Source organism: Chelonus insularis, unplaced genomic scaffold, assembly GCF_013357705.1.
Source record: "Chelonus insularis isolate UGA/USDA-ARS -01 unplaced genomic scaffold, ASM1335770v1 contig_131_pilon, whole genome shotgun sequence".
NCBI classification, from domain to species: Eukaryota; Metazoa; Arthropoda; class Insecta; order Hymenoptera; family Braconidae; genus Chelonus; species Chelonus insularis.
The window spans coordinates 2,386,363-2,406,331 of NW_023276372.1; the positions used below are offsets into that span (position 1 = coordinate 2,386,363).

At 32.6% G+C, this 19,969-nt stretch overlaps 1 protein-coding gene across 1 annotated transcript in view; it reads right to left on the reverse strand.

Moving 5' to 3' along the window:
• E23 (Early gene at 23) overlaps nt 1–19,969 on the reverse strand; it is a 65,793-nt gene that overhangs the window by 4,438 nt on the left and 41,386 nt on the right. Inside the window, exons 3-4 of the mRNA XM_035093653.1 lie at nt 5,207–5,367; nt 4,610–4,779 (exon numbers count right to left, since the gene is read on the reverse strand). Coding sequence (XP_034949544.1) covers nt 4,610–4,779; nt 5,207–5,367 — 331 coding nt within the window. The remainder of the gene's footprint in view (nt 1–4,609; nt 4,780–5,206; nt 5,368–19,969) is intronic.

A 19,969-nucleotide genomic window follows, 5' to 3' on the forward strand; every position in this document is an offset into this window, starting at 1 on the left:
AAAATTAAAACATATCGTTTCCTTGTTATATTTTCAGCGTCAATCATGTGTTTATCAAACAAATTAGTCTAAAATAACCTACTTACAGGTTTTATAAATACTCATGACAAATATCCTTTCTTTCACGTAAATAATTTGCATTTTATTATTTATATTTTTAGAAGATCAATCTTATGTTTTTATAATTTAATAAATTATAAATAATATAATATATAATTTTTTTTTCAATTTAGTAAGAGACATTAACTTAATTTATAAAAACTACTAAAATAGCACCAAGTTTCATTCATTACAGTTTCTTTACAGAATAAATTTGCATATATTCAAATGATCACCATATTGTTTTCTAAAATATGCATAATTACAGTTATAGAAAAAATGATTTATAACTTGAAAAATGAAAAATTGGCTGAATGGTAAAGATAATTGAATAAGGAAAAATAATTCTATAGAAACGATTATTAAATAAAAAAAAAAGTAATAAAAGGCTAATAAGATGCAATTTATTTTTTATTACTAATCACTGTATCTATTCTTCTAAAGAAAAAGAATCTATATAAAGTGATTTTCAAATAAGAGCAATATAAAAAAGCCATCAAGTTTCGCAATTTACCCTAATGAATTAAAAATCAAAATGAGCTATTCTTCCCATTCATTTCTTTGTCTACTTTTTTTTTCTTTTCAGCAATGATGACCCGGTCAGAATTTAAAATACCATCATCGATCGTTACCGGTTTTAGAATGTTCGAATGGGTAGTTTTAAAATGAAAGATACTCACTTGCCCTTTCGTTACTAGCGTGTGCTACGGTAAAAAGAGAGACAAGAGGATACAGTTACGCGTGATGGTCATCGTTCGTTCGAGTAATCGTTGGGCGTTTGTACAGTCATGATCTCTCTTTCTCTTCCGGCGTGCTGATGTGCCGGACGAAAAGGAAGGTGCCGTTATACGTCTTTTACGTGATGTCCCGTTTCTTTGTGTGTATCAGAAGAGACTTGGCCCAGTCTGACCATCCATTACAAAAATTGGGACAAACTCACACCCATATACTCACATACATATGCTTCGTCCTTGCACTAGAATTCTTTTTATTCGTAAAAAAAACTCTGCCATTAAACTTTCACATTTATTTTATCTTTTTTTTTCTTTTCTTTAATTGGATAATGTTTGTAATGCTTTATTTATAAGGATTGCCAAAAACATTCCATTTATTTAATTGAGTTAAATAATGAGTGTTACATTTGTAAAGCTTTGTTTAATTTTGAAATAAATAATGAGTTGAAACGAATTTTTTTTAATCTCAACATTTGTAAATTTCAGGAGATGAATAAAAAATTTAATTTATATATTATTTAAAATAATATGACTCATTTTAATTTAATGGTTGTAAATAAGTTTATATGAATGAATACCGTTACAAAAAATTGCTTGAATTATCCTTGAAAAAAATGGCGAACAAAAATAAATCATTTTTTCGAGAAAAAATTTAAAGCTTTAATGTTTTTTTAAATAGTTTTAGGAAAAGCTGTTCAAGTTTATGATGAGACTTTAATGCCTATTGAATAATCCGAGATCCAACAGTAAATATTCCGTAATTACAGTGATGTAATTACATTTCCGAGTAGAAGATTGATTATTTAAAACCCATGTCTGACCAATATAGACTCATTCTCCTTGTAAGTCTGCCCAACAGGCGAACGACTTAACCCCAACTAATCCGACCGAGTTTAATTCATCCTCGTATTTCTTTGTGCCTCGTCACGGGGTTTCTCGAACCCTAATTTCGATTTATTAGAGTTCGTGATACGATTCGTAGAAAAAATACAATCACTACATTCACCGCTAAACGAATAAATGGCTATTTTATCTTCAGCAATTGTGGCTTTTTTTTTTCTTCAAATTTTATTATCGAAAACTTACTTTAAATCATATTTTAGCGATCGTAAAGTTTGAGAAATTATTTAATGATATCCTTGAAACACAAATCGAGGATGAATTTTTCAAATATTCTTAAGATTCGGCTATAAAATTTCCCGTTACACGCTAATACCGATTGAGGACTTTAATTTTTTTTCGCTCTCTCCTTCTTTGTTGTATCTTTTTTTTTTCTGCTTTTTTTTGCGAGGGATAAAATGAACCATAGCAAAACTCATTGCCACACCTAAGTGTCCATCGTTTGTGTGTCAGTTTGCACGTACGCAAACTGGACTTTCTTCGACGAGACACATGTTCACACGTGTCAGATGTGTATTATTTGAGGGGACTATTCAGGCACTTCTGTAGTACTTGGTTCCCACTCTTATACTCTATTCCTTTCAAATTCTTTTCCCGGTTCTTTCGAAATATCTTGCCCGTTTATTTCGCAATCCTGGACGACTCTTATGCTCACACGAGATGGTTTGCAAAAAATTATTATGTTTATAATTTTGCGAAAAAATAATATTTAGTAATGTAGAAGAAAAAATATGTTTCATCAATGTCCTTAGAACTGCAGAAAAAATGAGAACAAATATAAATTAGATATTTAGGATCAATGAGACATTGCGAATAAACTTTTTATATACAATTGTTATATCTGTCATGTAGCTATTCTAGGTATAATCGGTAAAATCAATTCTGACGTTTAAACTTGTTGAAAACTGTGTCAAAATAAATGACAAAGGTTGTCTACCGTATCAATAGGATATCTATATAATTGAAAATATTTTTTAATCAAATACAACAATACAATAAACTCAATTTAAAATAATATTAATTACAATTGATTTCGTAGCAATGAAATTAAACAGCTTTACTGCAATATTTCGCAATGACATTTAAAATTGAACTTCAATCATATAAATTTTAGACAAAACATTTTCAAAAAATTTAATTCTTTAACATAAAGGTGAACAAGATAGTTAGATAAAAAATACTGACGAGCTAATATTTATTTCAACACTTAAAAAAAATTTCAACAGCAAAAGTAAATATTTTTATTCAAGTCGAATATATTACAGAAACTTTTTGTCCTATTTTGACGAGTTCAATGACAAGATTACCGATGTAAATGAAACATAAAATCCTTCAATGATGTCCTTACATTATACTTAGAGCACCTTATTCTTTTATTAATGAGTTCTATGAAATAATTCGCATGATTTTGGCCACGACGACACAAAGTGTCATTGATAATTCAATCGATCAGATGAAATAAATGTGTGATATTTATTATCTAGTGTTTTTCTTTCATGTATTCCTCTGAACGCGGATGTATTTTGTACGGAGGTCGTATATTTTATCCGGGCTTTATTCGGCGCATAAGAAGTCGTTGCCACGGTTCACCCTGCAAATTATTCTGCCGACCTCCGTTCAGGCTTCTCGGGTAGAAAGCACGTACATATATACATGTATATATCCCTCTCATATACATTTGGTCTGTCGTATGTTTTTTTTCTTTTCCTTTCTCTCTCTCTCTCTTTGTGCATATATTCGGGACCTCGTAATTCGGGCCGAACTTGCCCTCTCTTCTCTTCGATTGAACCGCGTGTCGGGTGTGGAGGCATTATGCGGCAACGTACTAGTGTATATAGACGGCGCCGAACGTTTTTGAAACACGTAAGACGCACGGTTCACTGACCGAGTTATGACGTCACATGCGCACGCTCTCTCCCCTCTCATAAATGAGCGGCGTGCGTAACGGTCGATGCCACAGGATGCCAATGAATTGCGCAGAATCACTTAGCGCACGCAATTTGATTTTCTGCGCTCACTCATTACACCTATTGATCGATAGATCACACGCACTTACTCTTACACCAATAGATGAACGTCTTTTGAATCTTACCAACTTCAATCACTCATTCTCGTTTCTCTTTTGTTATGGTAGTTTGTATTACTCAATTATTTCGCAAAACTTTTCGTTTGGAATTTTGGGTCACCAGTCTCTGTTTCTAAAGAATATCACTGTCTGTCTACTTCCTGGTTTCTAATGCTTTCACACGTTCGGCATAAGATATCGTGACCCGATAACACGTTAGACTCGCCAATTTCAGCACACAGTTTTGTGAGGACACTTCATTACCATAATTCCACCGTCATAAAATCTCTAATATTCATTATTGATCTTATACTATTCATTACATTTCTATCCCAGACGATTTTATTACTCATAAAAATATGCGAATAGATATTTATTCATTTTTTTTAAGGACAACATATTTATTGAATTTATAATTACAAATATTTAATAATAGATAATAGTCATTTATTTATATAAAAATATTAATAGATTTTCCAAGATTAATTTATGGCTTTAAGTTAATAATAAAATATTTAAAACTGACGTTTAAATATGATAAAATATCCGGCTTGTTTAATAGACATATCCTTTCATAATTTCTAATGGCAATGACACTAAAATAAATTCTAAAAGAAATCGACTTGATATCCTCTAAATAATAATAGTGAAATAGATGTTTAAATATTTAATTATTCATTGATATCTTCCGTCAATTGATTTATTTTATATCAAGTCTAATATCGAAAAGATATTTTTTGCCAATCAATAATAATTAATATAAAAAAAGATGTAGTAAATAAATAAGGAAGATTATATTAAAGATACTTACCTCTAATGTTTGACGTAGGGTTAAATCAGGAAAGAAAACATCTTGCTGTTGCACATAGCAAATTCTTCGACGCCATCGTTTTGTCAATCTCTCCCGATTTAGCCAGATTTCTCCACCGTCTAGACCAACTCGTCCAGACAGACAATTTAAAAGTGTCGTCTTTCCACATCCTTCGGATAGAGAATAAGAATTAAGTCAGTATATACATGTTCATAAGTTGTTAAATAAATTTTATGAGGAACTGTTTGGAGTGTTTGACATATAGAAATATGAGTTGATTGCCAGTGATTGGGTATGCTGTTTTTAAAGGTTCGTGTAATTATTCAATGATTTATGTCTTTTGAAGCTTAAGAGCTCTCAGAGTTGGTCATGGAGTAGAGAAAGCCTGCAGATAATTGGTCAAAATAATTATTTCAAAAGAAACTATAATAAAAGTAGATCCCTCAAAGGATTATAAGTTATATGCATAGGCACTTGAATGCACCACCATTAAATTCACCAATTTCCGTTAAGTTTTTTGGGTACAAAAACTCGTGAAGAAGTTGAGAAGAATGGACTCTTGGGATGAAATAGGGGCTTGCAGAGATGAAATAATACCTGAGGGTCCCATGACTGCCAAGAGCTCACCCGGTTTGACCACCCCGGAAACATCGCGAAGGAGAACGCGCTTCTCTTTGAACACCTGCAGTCCCCGGAAGACCAGCTGCACCGGACGAGAATCCAATGGACACACCAATTGCAGCGCTGAGCTTTCCACTCTGTAAATAAAAAAGTTAAGGGTAAAATTCATGTCACTGACTTTCTCATTTGAATTTTATCATACAAGATACCATGTACCTCTTCTTTATTCTGCAATCGATTATTTTTGTCATTGTCAATGTGTTTTTTTTTTTTTTTACAACATTCAAATGAATTTCACCAAAAATATTTGACTGTAAAATAATATTGATGATAATTTAAGACAGTTGTAATTTCGACTGATGTAATAATATATAATCTAATGTCGATGATTAACAATGGCCTTTGCTGATTATATATATTATTCATTAACAGATAATTACAATGTATCTCGCGAGTATCAGTAACACTTGGTTCATTTTCATTGATATTTCAAATTTCAATGACTAGAGAAAAATGAAAGATTGTTTGTGGGTCACAGTATTTTCTTTTATCTTGATTGACAAGCTGATTTCTGAATAAATCAACAAAATAACAGATTATTAAAAAAAAAAAAATTTTTTTATTTGTATTAAAAAACAAATCATATTGAAGATAATAACTTAATTAATATTTTTTCAGTCTTGTGTACGATAATAATTACAGTAAACACTGAAAGTTTTTAATATATTCTGAACACATCCACTTAAAAGTGTTGGAAAACTCATTGCGTGGTGAAGTGGCTGGAGTAGTTGAAACAAAAAGAAAAGACAAAAACTAACTAACCGGTAACATCTTCACTTGTGGCGTCTCACCATGTTCGTCACATCTGTGCACAACTTTCTAACGAATTCCCGAGAATACACAAAGACCTGTTTCAGAAATAAGAGGGAAATGATTTCACGACAAATACTACATCACACACAAGTCTGTCTTTCGAGTTAATGAATCATCCTTGACCCGAAAAACGTATAGAAAATAATGCATTCGATAATGAAATTTGAACTAGAATAGTCAATTGATGAAAATAGTGAAACAATGAATGAAATGTGTGTGGTGTTGATATGATGAGTGGTGGTTGATGCTGGATGATATGGTGAAAACCTACCTGGGTATTGTTCCCATGACAAATGATCTTGGAGCATAACTGACGTAGTGTGAAGTTGGCGAATGAAATTAGAAGAACTACTCGCTAGTAGAGCGCATCGTGACGGGAGGGCAATACACAAAAAGACGAAGCGTCATTCGACACGAGGAGATAATAAATTCCCAGCAATGGCGGTATCACGACGTCATGGAGTTCAGTGAACTTGCGCTTACGGGAAGAATCTCTGTCGACTTAAAACGCATGTTGTATTGTATATAGAGTGTACATGTAACTACTTGTATGCATATATGTAAATAAAATACGTATATGTTTATATTGGTCACTGTATATCGAACACTCGCCAGTGTGACGCTTGGCACGAGCGTCGGCTACATTCAACAACTCCTCCAGCCAAAATATTACCTAGTTTATTGGATCAGAGGCGCGTTGAGAATCGTTAATAAAACGCCGCCTCGAGAAGGAAAAAAAGTACGAGCCGACGGTTTGTGCAATTAAAAGTCCAAGAGGTTCGTTGAACTCATAGTACCCTTTCGTTCTTTTTTCTCACTCTTTTCAACCAGCCGAGCTCATTTCTTCCAATGTGCACGAGCTTTTTGATCAAAATTACTCACTCACGGATTACCAATCTCACTATTCTATACACTTCAACAGCTATTCCTTAGATTCATGGAATATTAAGTCTTGACAGCTATGAAATATGTACATTTAATTTGGTGCAATCTTTCTTTATTTTATTCCAACTATCATTCGAAGGCGAACTAGTTTGTGTTGGTGCAGAAAAATGAGAGACAGTTTATAGATATAAATTACTTGGATTTTGATGAATTATATATTTTTGTTCCTGAAAACTAAAGCTATACGAAATTGCTCTTCAAGAGGACAGGTAGCCATGGAGTGACTTGTTTTATTGAAAATCAATAAGCCAAGTTTTTATTATTTTTTTTCGAAAACATTTACTGCAAAATGCTGTTATGTATTTGTTATAAACGATATTTTTCTATCGAAAAGTTCTGTCATATAAATTCCATCAAAAAGTTTGAAAAGTCCAAGATGTGACAACCATTTCTCCAAGAGAGTTTTCTTCGAAAAGCTTCCCATCATAACTATCATTTTTTCATCAGTGCTCAGATGAAATAAAAAACTTGCTTAAGCCAAGAAAAAAGACATACAAAATATAAGTTTCTCGTGTGAGTAAATTTTGAAGGATCGATTTTTAATAAAATTCTATTATTTAATCATAAAATCTGAATATTATTTACAAGAGATTTTTTTTTTATCAGAAAAAATGACCTTTATTATTAAACGTAAATTATAAAAGAAGGTTTAATTCAGTAAAATTAATAAAAAAATGTATTTTTAATAAATTCTTGTTTATATACATGAGCACTGGATTATCTTGAATGCTATGAATGGTTTCCGCCGAGCAAACATGAAATTATTTGATGTTCTTAAGACAGGTTTTAGCCACTGGGATATTTTCAAAATTTGTATTATATTTTTACCAACCAATTTCTTTGCCTAATTTTATTATTCTTTCGTGTGATATTTATTTTTTTTTTAACAAAAAAGCATTTAAGTGAAGACAGAAGACTTGCGTATGTATACATACAAAGAAAGCAACAATATATGTTACGAATAAGGTCTAGCATCATAAATTGAATGAGCAAAAGAAATGCATGACGTGGGCGTATGACTCTACAACGACGTCCAAATCGTGTGAGACGCATTGCGATTCGACCTTGTTTGATTATGGATTATCATTATTTCAAACAAATATATGAGAGCAGTCATCAGCTTCAAGTTTATTATGACTAAATTTATTTTCCACTTAAAAGTAATTTTTAAAATCAATTTGAAATGAAAAATATCTATGTATATATTAGTATGCAGTTTGCTTTGTCATAAATTTATTATTTTATCTGTCAACTGTCAACTCAATAAAATCAACAATAAGACATTCAAAAGTTGTAGAGATGAATTATTTAACTATTGTCTAATGTTGTAAATTAACTCAGACAAATTGTTTATAGCCAATAAAGACATACTGCAAAGTACGAGTTAGAACTTGGCTTTACGAGGCAACGAGACTAAAAGATTTATTGTTACGACGCTCGTAGATTTACCGTCACAGACGGTGAGATCGTCTAATGGCTCGTCTGTGAGGTGAGCTAGCTATAAATATCGAAATTTTGTAAATCAGAGCCAAGCTAATGATAATAATGATCAATAAATTTTCTATCAGTATGTTGATAAGAATTATTAGAGTTCAATGTACTCAAATGACAAAATTCCATTCGTTTGTCATCGAAAAAGAAGAATTGAGTTTTATTCTTTTATACAATAAATAAAAAAGAAGTAGCACATTTTTATTATTTTTACAATTATTTATGGCGTAGAAAATCGCCTCCACAGACCAACTAAGAGGACAAATAAAAATCTTATAAAAATTTTTTATTGAAAATAAATTGAGTTCATTGACTTGATGAAAAAAATTTATTTCAATTGATGTGTCGATTATTTGCAAATAAAAACAAAATCTTAGAAAAAAAAAGTAGTGAAAGGTTTATTTCATTATAGATGAATCCAAACATTTATATATCTGTTATTATTGGATGAAATAATATTTTTGGAAATGAAATAAATCATCATTAAAAAGGGTGTTAAAATTTTAATATGACTTTACAAGGAATTTTTTGCACTGTAAAAATATTTTTTATATATTAACGAAAGCAATAACAAAGACCCGGAAGAGTGGAGGATCTAGATAATACGATCGACTACAGAGTAGTTTGTGATCGTATTTGTTAGAGCTACAGTAACGATAATAAATAATAGATTATTAGCATATTAAACTGTTTATGATACATCTGGTCACTTATGTAAGAATATATAAGTCTTTGAAGTTATTTTTATCCTCTGAACAAATTACTCAGAAACTAAACCTCCAGATCTCCTACATATAATAGCATTGTTGAAGATCATGTGACTTGTGAGAGAGATCGAAGGGAAAGTATCGTTATGAAATCATTGATTGAAATCATAGTTTTTGTTTTTACTACAGTAATACATTTCACAATCAATGAAGGACTTATTTTTTGCCTTATTCATTTTAAATAGAATTCAATTTAATTGAAATGTCCAATATGTTACTTTCTTTTGTGCTTTGCAGAAACTTGGTAAATAAAAAGTGGATGATAAAGGGAAAGTAATGTACCGTGATGTCTTTCATACATCTCAAACGATGATACTTTGAAATTACAGCAAGCTGCAGCTGCAAGCTTGAACCTACGAGGCCGCACTAACCCCGATTCGTCTGACTGGTTACTAGCCATACCTACTAGCATCGTCCGGCATTCATTTCCACTAGCGCAAACACATTTATTTTGTTTGATGTTTTCCACCGTTTTTACATCAAGTCAATAAACAATCATACATTTTTTGATCTCTTCAATCCAGTTATCGGATATCCAATCATTTATAGTAAACAATGTGGCGAACATCAACTGATCAGTTTGCAAATAATATTTCAACAAATATTAGTTAATAAGTAGAGGGTTTTTCGAATGAAATGAAGCTCGGAAGGTGGAAGAGTTTGGTAAAATGGTTGGTATTGGATAATCACTGTCTTTTTGAATGGAAAAAGATGGATTGAATAAATAAACAAATGATACAGATTATTAGGAAAGCTTTTAAAAATCTTTTAACAAGAAAAGGGAGTAAATGAAAAATTGAAGAAAGTATCAGTGCTGAAAGTTTGAAGCTACGAGGTTGTGGTAACCTCGATTAGTCTGCTTGGCTGGTTGTCACATCTACTAAGTGCACGAGAGTGGTATCAAAAGAAGCCTTTCAAGAAGCAAGCTTCGTGTGTCAAGTATAGTATAACGCTTGTTGTAATCAATGTAAACTACCAGATATATTTGCCTGGTTACATTATTATATATTCACCAAGAAGTATTTATGTTTCAACTAAATTTGAAAAAATAATAGAGAGTTATAATGGAGAATGTGCAGATGACAGAATGGAAAAAGAAAAAAATAAATTGAAAATAGAATAATGAATCAAGAAATAATTACACTCCATAAGAGGTCGACTTGTTCATAAATTTCATATTTTACATTACAACTGAGGGTAATGTACTCCATCAATGATATTTCAATTCGATTAACTCGCAGTGACGTGTATTTGTCACTTGCTCGCCTCCATATGAGTGTCCGTACTTGACTTTCTGCATCATTGCGAAAGAAATCATCCAAGAAAAACAGAGTGAGAAAAAAAGTAGAATAAAGAAAGAGAGAAATAGTCGCATATACATACAATGTTGAGATCATTATTTAATAGCCAAGTAATCAATCCTTTTTAGAAAATATGCATGTCATGTTTTATTTACTAGATTGAGTATATTTTTAAATTCATCATTCGACAATTCTTAAAATAAAGAGTCCAAGTAAAGAAGGGATGTAAATTTCGAATAAAAAAAGGTTGTACAAAAAAGCAAGCAGTTTGAAAGTTTGCCAAGAATATATTCAGTCCAATGACCTGTGACACAGCCACCTCCTATATAATCATCATCAGCACAGTGAAATTGTTGCAATGATGTCAAATTATGATTATTGTATATAAACACGCTTAATTAATAATTTCTTTAAATGTTTTTTTTACATCAACATTTTCATTGTTTCATAGAAACCAATGAGGGTAAAATCCGTTGCTGATAAACAATATCGTTCACGTCAACTTGTATATACCAAAGATCTTCATATACTCGGTTTTATCTCACTTTGTTGTCGTTCATTTTCATCTACTGAATATTTTACATGCATTTACAAGCACACAATAATTTACATTTCATTTAATTGAATAAATTGTTTTCATAATCATCACTTCTATCAGTAAAAATACTCTGGAAATTCATTCCAGCTTGACGAATTATGTCATTAAAATAAATACATGTTTATTATTTTTATTAAAAAAAAAATAATGGAAAGGTAAAATACAACAAGAAGATGAAAATGAAATATTATTTATCATAGGAAAAATATTGTATTTGTTGAAAACATAATATTCACTCTAAATATACTTAAAAGGAGAGAGAATAAAAGATTTAGAAAATATTAGACGAGAGTAGAGAAATCCTTTGATGTTTATTTATATCAAACATCCGGGATCTGGAGTCTCTTTGACTTTATCGAGCAATTTCGCGGGTTTTCGATTGCGCCTTTTCATCGGTCAGTGACTTTTATATGGCAACTTTTCGATTTGCTTCCTGATGAGTGAGAGAGAATTTGATATGATATCTACTCGAGTAGATAAAAAAAATATAATCATAATATAGACTAAGCTGACATTGTTGACAAATCGATGGCAGTGCTTGATCTATTTTATCGAAACTTTTTACAGTGAAGATTAGTCTAACTATTCTTACACATTGCAAATGTATCAATTCCATTTAAATGCCAACACAATTCTAAATTATGTCCAATCAAGAATTATCAACATCAATTAATTATTAAAAGAAAAAATGATACTTGATAAATGTTTGAAGTATTTAAAATAAATGTTGAGGAATATAAATTTGAATTGAAAGTTGAAACTTGGTAGTCCAATAAATCTATCAAAATTAGAAATTTGCTTCACTGTGTGAATAAAGCGTACTTTTCATTCAATACAAATGTGTGTTAACTGAGTTTAAATATCAGTAATATTTCAAACAATCCCAACTTGGATATACACAGTCACTTTCTTCCTAGCAATTAAATAGGATTTTTTTCTCGAAGGAAAAAGCTAACATCTTATGATGTCTTGTAAACACTAGCGTGATGAGGTTTGCAAATAGAAAAATCTACAATCTACGAAGGAAAGTGTACATGAATGCTTCTTCTGCTCCATGTTCTTCTTATTCTTGCTTTTTCTCAGCATCAAGTGCAGAGAGTATATATCTAGCTAATTCATTTAAGGAGGACATTAAAAACGAGTTTGTATATAAGCAGATAGTTAAAGATTATAATGAAGACATGGTTTTTAATCTGGTACTGTTTGATTACCTGTCATTATCATCGTGATGATCTTTGATTGATTATAAAATTATAATTAATCATCATGGAAAAAGGTGATGAGAAAAATATAAATAATAATATATATGAATGAATAAATAAATAATTTAATTAATAAAAGACTATGAATTGAATCTTGTTCTTTCAGTTGATGAGACCAATTCACTTTGAATGACCAACTGGCCTAATTTCTTGGGGCGTTCCCTTGCACCAATTGCACCAAGTACTTTCAGGTGTACAGAAATGCCACTTATATATGACGTTGCAGCCAACAAAATAAGGTACAAAAAATGAGTAAGAATAAGAGAAAGAGAATGAAAGCAAGATGTTTGGCGAGTACGTGAGTACATTGAACTATAAAAACATTTATTACTCTGTGCTTCGTAAAACGGCAAATGAGCTGATCTTAATGGATGTCTGTGGTCAAAATAACTCTTTCAAACTTGCTCAAAATATGTCCAAATGAATGAGTTTTATTTTACTTCTTATTTACCTTTTGCTTTTTCTCATTTAACTGACAATTTGAAAATATATTCCAATTATACAGGTGAGGGTAAATAAGTAAAGTTAAATAAGACAAAAGATTGAAGAGAAAGCGCATCAATTGACTTTTGTAAAAAAGATCATTTCAGAAGCAGGAGAAAAATTATTGCAAACATTTTTTATCATTTCATTCATGCCGACAGTGAGTTATTAATGTAATGAAAGAAAGAAATGAATTAATTGTAAGTAATGATTGGAAAGGGAAAATAATTTTTCAAATAAGATGATAAGCTTTGGAATCAGTATTATAATATGTAAGTAGAAAACTGGGGAGTTTTTATTATCATCCAAGGAATTTTTTATCCAGAGGTTGCAATACGTTTAAAATAGAAATGCATACGTTTATAGTGAACAAATATTTATAATTAAAATTCTTTAATTTCATTTAGAATATCATTAAGTTTCTGATTGGTGTAGCAACGAAAGCCATTTATTAGCGAGATAATTATTTCTCCAAAGCAGGTCGACTAACGCAAAGTTTATCGCGATGATCACTTTAGCTATCATTATGGAAGATTTCTCAGTACGTGAACAACTGCTAGAATTTAACGTTGTTTTCATCGCACACTATACTGGAGGATTATCTACATTAGAAGTGCAGCTGAGTTGTTTAGTAATTTATTCCCACCAAGTGACTGTAAAGCGTATTTGTTAACGAGAATTTCTAGCTTCTCTTCTCTCTAACGAGACTTTCAACGTTTCGTGCGTTATCTTTATGCTTATTAGCAGGTTCGTAAATACCTAAATTACAACTCTTGAGTTTTCAGTGATGAAACAATGTGCATTTGCATTAATATTGATCGAATTAATAGAATAGTCGAAGCTCGAGTATTGGTATAAAATTATTATTAGAGTCAATTACTCAGGAAATAATTAAAATATTTTTGATTGCACATTTTTTTTATTTTTTCAACTGTTGCTTAAATGTTTAATTCATTCAATTGGGTTCCTATCTTCACTATCATCAGATTATCCAAGATAAGCTTTGTAGTGATAAATTTGGAAAATATTTGATGAATATTTTTGATTAGATGATAAAATTGTTCCGCTAAAGGTCTTGGTGTAAATTGGTGTAAATGATGTTGGAGATTTGAAGATAGATAGTAACAATTGGGTGTATAATTATAAAATAGTTAATGTAAAAGTTTAGAATGTTTAGATGTAGGTAAACTGAAAAGGACTCGTGAAACTTGGACTGGATTTTTCGAGGATGCTGGCCCGTGCCGCCTTTCACAAGTGTCATCGTGATGGTCGTAAGATCGGGTTGACCTCCGTGAAAAAAAATGGTATAAAATCGAGGTTACCCCACAGGTTCGCTACGCAGACATATACTGAAAGGAGAGAGAGAAAATGATCTCGAAGATCTACCTTTCACAAACCGCAAACGAGCCGCCGTCGTGGTCGTCTTTTCTACTTCTATTCGTCGCACGCGGGCATCGTGACAAGAGATGGGCTGTAACCGGGACCTTCACGAGAAAAAATCTAAAATCGAGGTTACCCCGGTAACAAGAGAAAATGGATCCGCGCGGATGCGCATCGCCTTTCCCGTCTCTTGATAGCTGTTCATTTATTCCAGTCGCTGAATTGTCCAACAAATACATACTCCAATCATTGACGAACAACCAAGCTAAAGAAGTAGGATGAAAAAATATTGAATCGAGGTTATCACATACACCAAGAGAAAATCATGCATTTTATGGGGGGCAAGGAAAAAGGAAGATGTCTTCTATTTTATGTTTTCCCAGGAGCATCTCTCTACTGCTCTCACCAGCCACGCCCATGCTTCCCAACACACTATCTAATATCCCACAGGGATTATTAATCAGATCCACATCGCTAATTACCATTTAAGCCAACGTCAACCTAAATCACATCATTTTGTAAACACTCCATTAGTCTAACACTTTCTATCATAAATTCACTACCCTCTTCTTCTTTATCTCCTTTGTTCTCTGCATCCACTGATGGTGAGCTGCTTCATTTCTTCAAACATTCTCCATTTCAATCTTCAATTACTGTTATGCCATTTTTAACTATTCATTCATACATAAAACATCAGTTTATTATTCAGTTTAATCAATTGATTAATATTCATTGAACGAATTCCATAACACTGAATTTTTTTTATCAAATAATAACTGCTCTAGGGGAATTTCTAATCTTGAAACTTCAATCATTATCCTAGGAACACACTTCTTCTAAGCAAGTAAATTGATTTGATCGAGGAATACTTTTCACGTTGATTATTTTGTAGAAATTATTAGAGATGAAAAATTTTCTAAAAAACAATTGCATGTTTTCTCCATGTGTATAAGGAGATTGCTTGTTTTTCATTTCTAGTATTTTACTATTCTTCTCTATTATGCTGGTATATTCTCCATAATAGCATGAATTACATTTCAGACAGTATTAAACATTAACAATAGCTCGAAATGCTTTTATCATACATATTATGTAAAATTGACTAGAATTTTTCATTTTCACTTTGAATAAAAAAATTGTTGTGTTGAAATTCTATACCTTCTGAAAATTTTATTTTACATAATCCTAGAATGCATTCAAAATATTAGGTGTCATTTCAATCAAACAAATCATTTATATTCATGAATGATTTAAAATCATAGCTATTAATAGGCTTGATTAATAGCAAAAATTTTTTACAGAAAGTTTATTGAAGCAATAAAAACAGCAAGTCACACGGTTTCGACCATGACTGTATTAATGGCATTAAAATGCAGTCATTATCCTTTTTGTGATTATTTCTCTCGGATGAACGGGCAGGTGGAACAATCGCACGACGTTTCGAGGGCGAAAAAGCAACCGGAACCCTGGGCTATGTCGTCTCGTATCTTGGTAAAACTCGTTCACAGCAGGCTGCCACACGGAAGTGAACGGACGGCTCTCTCAGGATTTTTCAGCCCAGAAAACCTATCGCGTGGGTGTCGCAGCCTGGATACCTCGATGTATCAACCTCTCCTTTGCGTACATGAAACTCAAGTATTCAGGTATGATCTTACAGGAGAGAGAACAAGGAAGAAAAAATGATATTACAAAAAATAGAAGTGTGTGGGAGCTGCGAGTTCTGGAACTGCTTTCGTACAAGGTTTGGCCGCCTTTCCGGGCGAATGTTATGCGAGAGTCTCATTTGTGGGCTGCTGCAGACTCCACATCTGCACAGTGACTCGCACAATGGGTCCAGGCGTAGTCCTCTCTGACTTGCCTTCACTCCTCCACACACGTGTGGGTGTCATTTACCGCATGGACTATTTTTTTCGGCCTCGATTGCTGAGAAAATTCAATTCTCTTGGTATCCAGGGTCAGGGAAAAATAGATTTTATCTCCTAAGGTTATCGACTTCTTTACAATTGTCTTACATGCACTGAACAAAGACAGAGTATTCTGTGAATTTATTGTCTACATGCTTTTAAATGTAACATTATTATTATCACCGACAGAGTTGTACTACTTCTATTTTTCTACGCAAATTTTGTTTGCTATTTTTTCTTGTTTGCACCATACATGTTTATTACCACGGAAATTTATTACTCAGAGAATAAAAAATTCATACTGAATTATATTAAACGATAATATTTTAGAGTAAAAGCAAAAATGAGCGAATTCGATTTGATCATTGAGGAGAATATCGATTGGTGTCTGGTAATAATGAATAAAGTTTCTGCAAAATGAGTCTGATATGATTATTTAACCTGATGATGAATAAAGACATTTATTTTCGGTGATAAAAATATTTTCCATTGCGAAATTGATTAAGTAAAGAATATTACATGAAAAAAGAGAGAGATATAAGTTTTATAATATTTTGATGTCAGAAATGAAATGGCTCGTTTCACCTGAATATATTTAAGTTTTCACCGAGAGAGAGGAATTCCCACGACTTTCCTCCGGATCTTGTAAAGCATCGGCTTACTCTCAAATCTAGATTACAAGAATTTACACCATTATTGCAATGTAAATATGAATTATAGCCAGCAGTTTGAAGTTTATAAGATTACGAGAGTTTGAATAAATAAGTCAAGTCATATACCTACATACACAAGGTATATGTATTCATAAGATTATGTATCAATAAAATTTCATCACGCTACACACAAGCGTCTTCTTTCATTTGAGTTTTACCAACAGTTCATTGGCTTTCTAACGTATTGCCTATGTCTGGTCCCTATCAAGATAGATCAAGATTCACGATTCCTCCATCTTAAGGAGCCTCGGGGAAAAGTAACGGCACTTTGAGATGCAGGATGAATTATTCCTAAGGATAAGTAGAACCAAAAATTCTTCAGATTATTTCTTCTTGCATAATAAATCAGAATCTTGTCTGAGGATCAGTAGGATAGAAGCTTAAAAATGGATGTAATTACACATATTTGCCAAGATCAGATAAAATTACCATCGTATTTCTTATTCCCTATCATCATTTCGTATTTTATTTTCTGTAACTCTCTTTTATACTGTGCACTGTTTGATGTGTGACTCTAGTTCGTCGATGAAGTCAGCTGCAACAGTCTTGGCATGAAAAGATAATGAATCCTCGTCTACGTATATATATATATATATATAATATCCCTGTGGGAGTTTTAACTGATGAGGACACTGCACCAGCTCGTAAATTCCATCCACAAAGTATCTTACAAATGAGAAAAAGTCTTCTGTCAGGATTCGTCTTACAGACGACTCAGAAAATGACGATGGAGAAAGAACGATGATGAGACGGAAGAGATCTCTTCCTCTCTTATGTACATAAGAGTCAAGTCAACCCTATTTTTGGCATATACTCGTGCACCAGAGGTAGCAAAGTGCGATGTAAGCCAGTCTGTAAGACATTTCACCAAGATTATAGTAGTGCATCGACCCCGAGGGTCGTCGTTGCCACGCCACCACCCTCAATACTTTGCTCTCCCTCTTCCACCCTCTCTCGACTGTGTCATTATGTCTGCCACGAATTTCATTCTTAATTCTTCATCACTAGGTAATTACTCTTCAAACACCTTCATTTCGAATCATCTTTTTGATACACAAGAGATTTATCAAGATAAAAGTCCTTCATATTCAATATTTTATCACCTACTATTGATAAATCGAATTCCATTAAATTTAATCACTTTTCTAATAATCAGTTGAACTTTTTTTTGTATGATGTAACAAGAACTTCATTGATAAAAATCCAATAAAAGTTTTATTAAACTGTTTAATATATAATCTAACATTAAACACTGGTCTTTGCATTTAATCAATTACTGTTGCTTGCATTAATAATATTATATTTTATAATAATTTATATTGGAACTAAAGGAAATTTAATAAATGATAATGAAATTAAAATCGATTCGTTCTTCAATAATTTTCAATCTATATCTTTTTAGATAAATTTTCTCTTTATCTTAATTAACTATGAATAATTAGAGATTTAATTGGGTGGATATTATTTCGACTAAAACGATGTTAGAAATGTACTCCTTTAGGTGTTAAATAGTAATATGTAGATCAGATTAAATGAGAAATGACAAAAGTACAATAATGGACTGCATTTACATTTAAATAGAAATTAACTGGACAACTTTATTCATTTCGTGACTCATATGATAAAAATTCAGCATTTCATAGAGGTAAAATTTTTTTTAAACATTTAACTGTAAAACCTGTGATAAAAATTAAATCTGTAATGAGTTTTTACTGAATTAATTAAAATGAATATAATTGTCTCTGATTAACTGATATTGATTCAATAATAGCTAAGCTCCAATAAGTAATTGGGAATAATAACAAGGTTGAAAAATCCTTTGGAAATATTTCGATAAACGTAGGAGGTCATCGTCATGCCGAGACAATGAAGAAAATAAATATAAAGGTATATTCTCAGCTGCGTGCCGGGTGGCTTTTAATATTCGTTTTTGCCAATGCTTAGAAAAGTTTCTTCGCGTGGCCTAGGCTTGAGCGCACGTCGTCTCGGTGTTGAGCATGTGGGAATATAAAGCGTTTTATGACTCCGTCTGAGTGCGACGGCAGCTTGCGGCTGAGGCCTTTGCCCCGTGCAAAAATTTCTAACTTATCTTGGTGTAACGACAAGAGAGACAACAACATACGTTACTAATATAATGCAATAGGACCCTATGTATATAGGAATCCATGTATTGGTTAAAACAACATGAACAAGTGAGACAGAGTATTAAGGTCCTTGCGCTCATTTTGCTCGTCTCAAGTGCGACGCCCTCATAGAAATCATAAAATCCATTGACATGAAAGGCTGAGTCAACGTCGGTCAAGTTCGTGGCATGACAAATAATGCTAGCTAAATTATATAGTCTTAGAAAATATCTTGACAAATGTTGGTTTGGTAGAGAAACCTCCAAGGATCAGGTTGTACCATGTGGAGAGGCAAAGAATAAAAATGGCTATGAAATAGTTAACTATTATTTCTCTTGAGTCTTTTGGTTGATGATGGCACCCCAGGGTGTCATAAAACTCATTGCTAGGTACGTCGATCTCATTGCTTCGCCGAAGAAGATGAAAGAAAAGACGAGGCCTTTACCCTGGCCTCCACGTGCAGTATTCCAATCTCGAGTTTTCCTAGACTGTCGTAAATTATTTGCAGACAAGCACAAGGATACATTCCTCTCTCTTGTTCCGTCTTCCTCTCGTCAGTCTTAAGCCTCTTGTTCTCTCCTGGTCTGTACTTTGCTTTCTCTCTCGTTCAAGGTGGAGGTTGTTGCACCCTGCATTGTGCATGCGTGCTCAGGGGTGCTTGTACGCGTGTATACTCCTCTCCCCGGCCCTGATCTGTATGCGATCCGTTCCCTCCCGCGAGCGCAATGACATTGAGAGGGAAAGAGACGAGAGAAAGAAAGACAGACTGACTCTGAATGTCGGGAGTCCCCCAGCGAGATACTTGCACGAGCACTAACTGGGAGATCTTCAGCTGGATGGCTAGACGCTTCACTTTTCACGCATACGACCTAAGTAAAAAGAAACAGACTCGGAGCCTT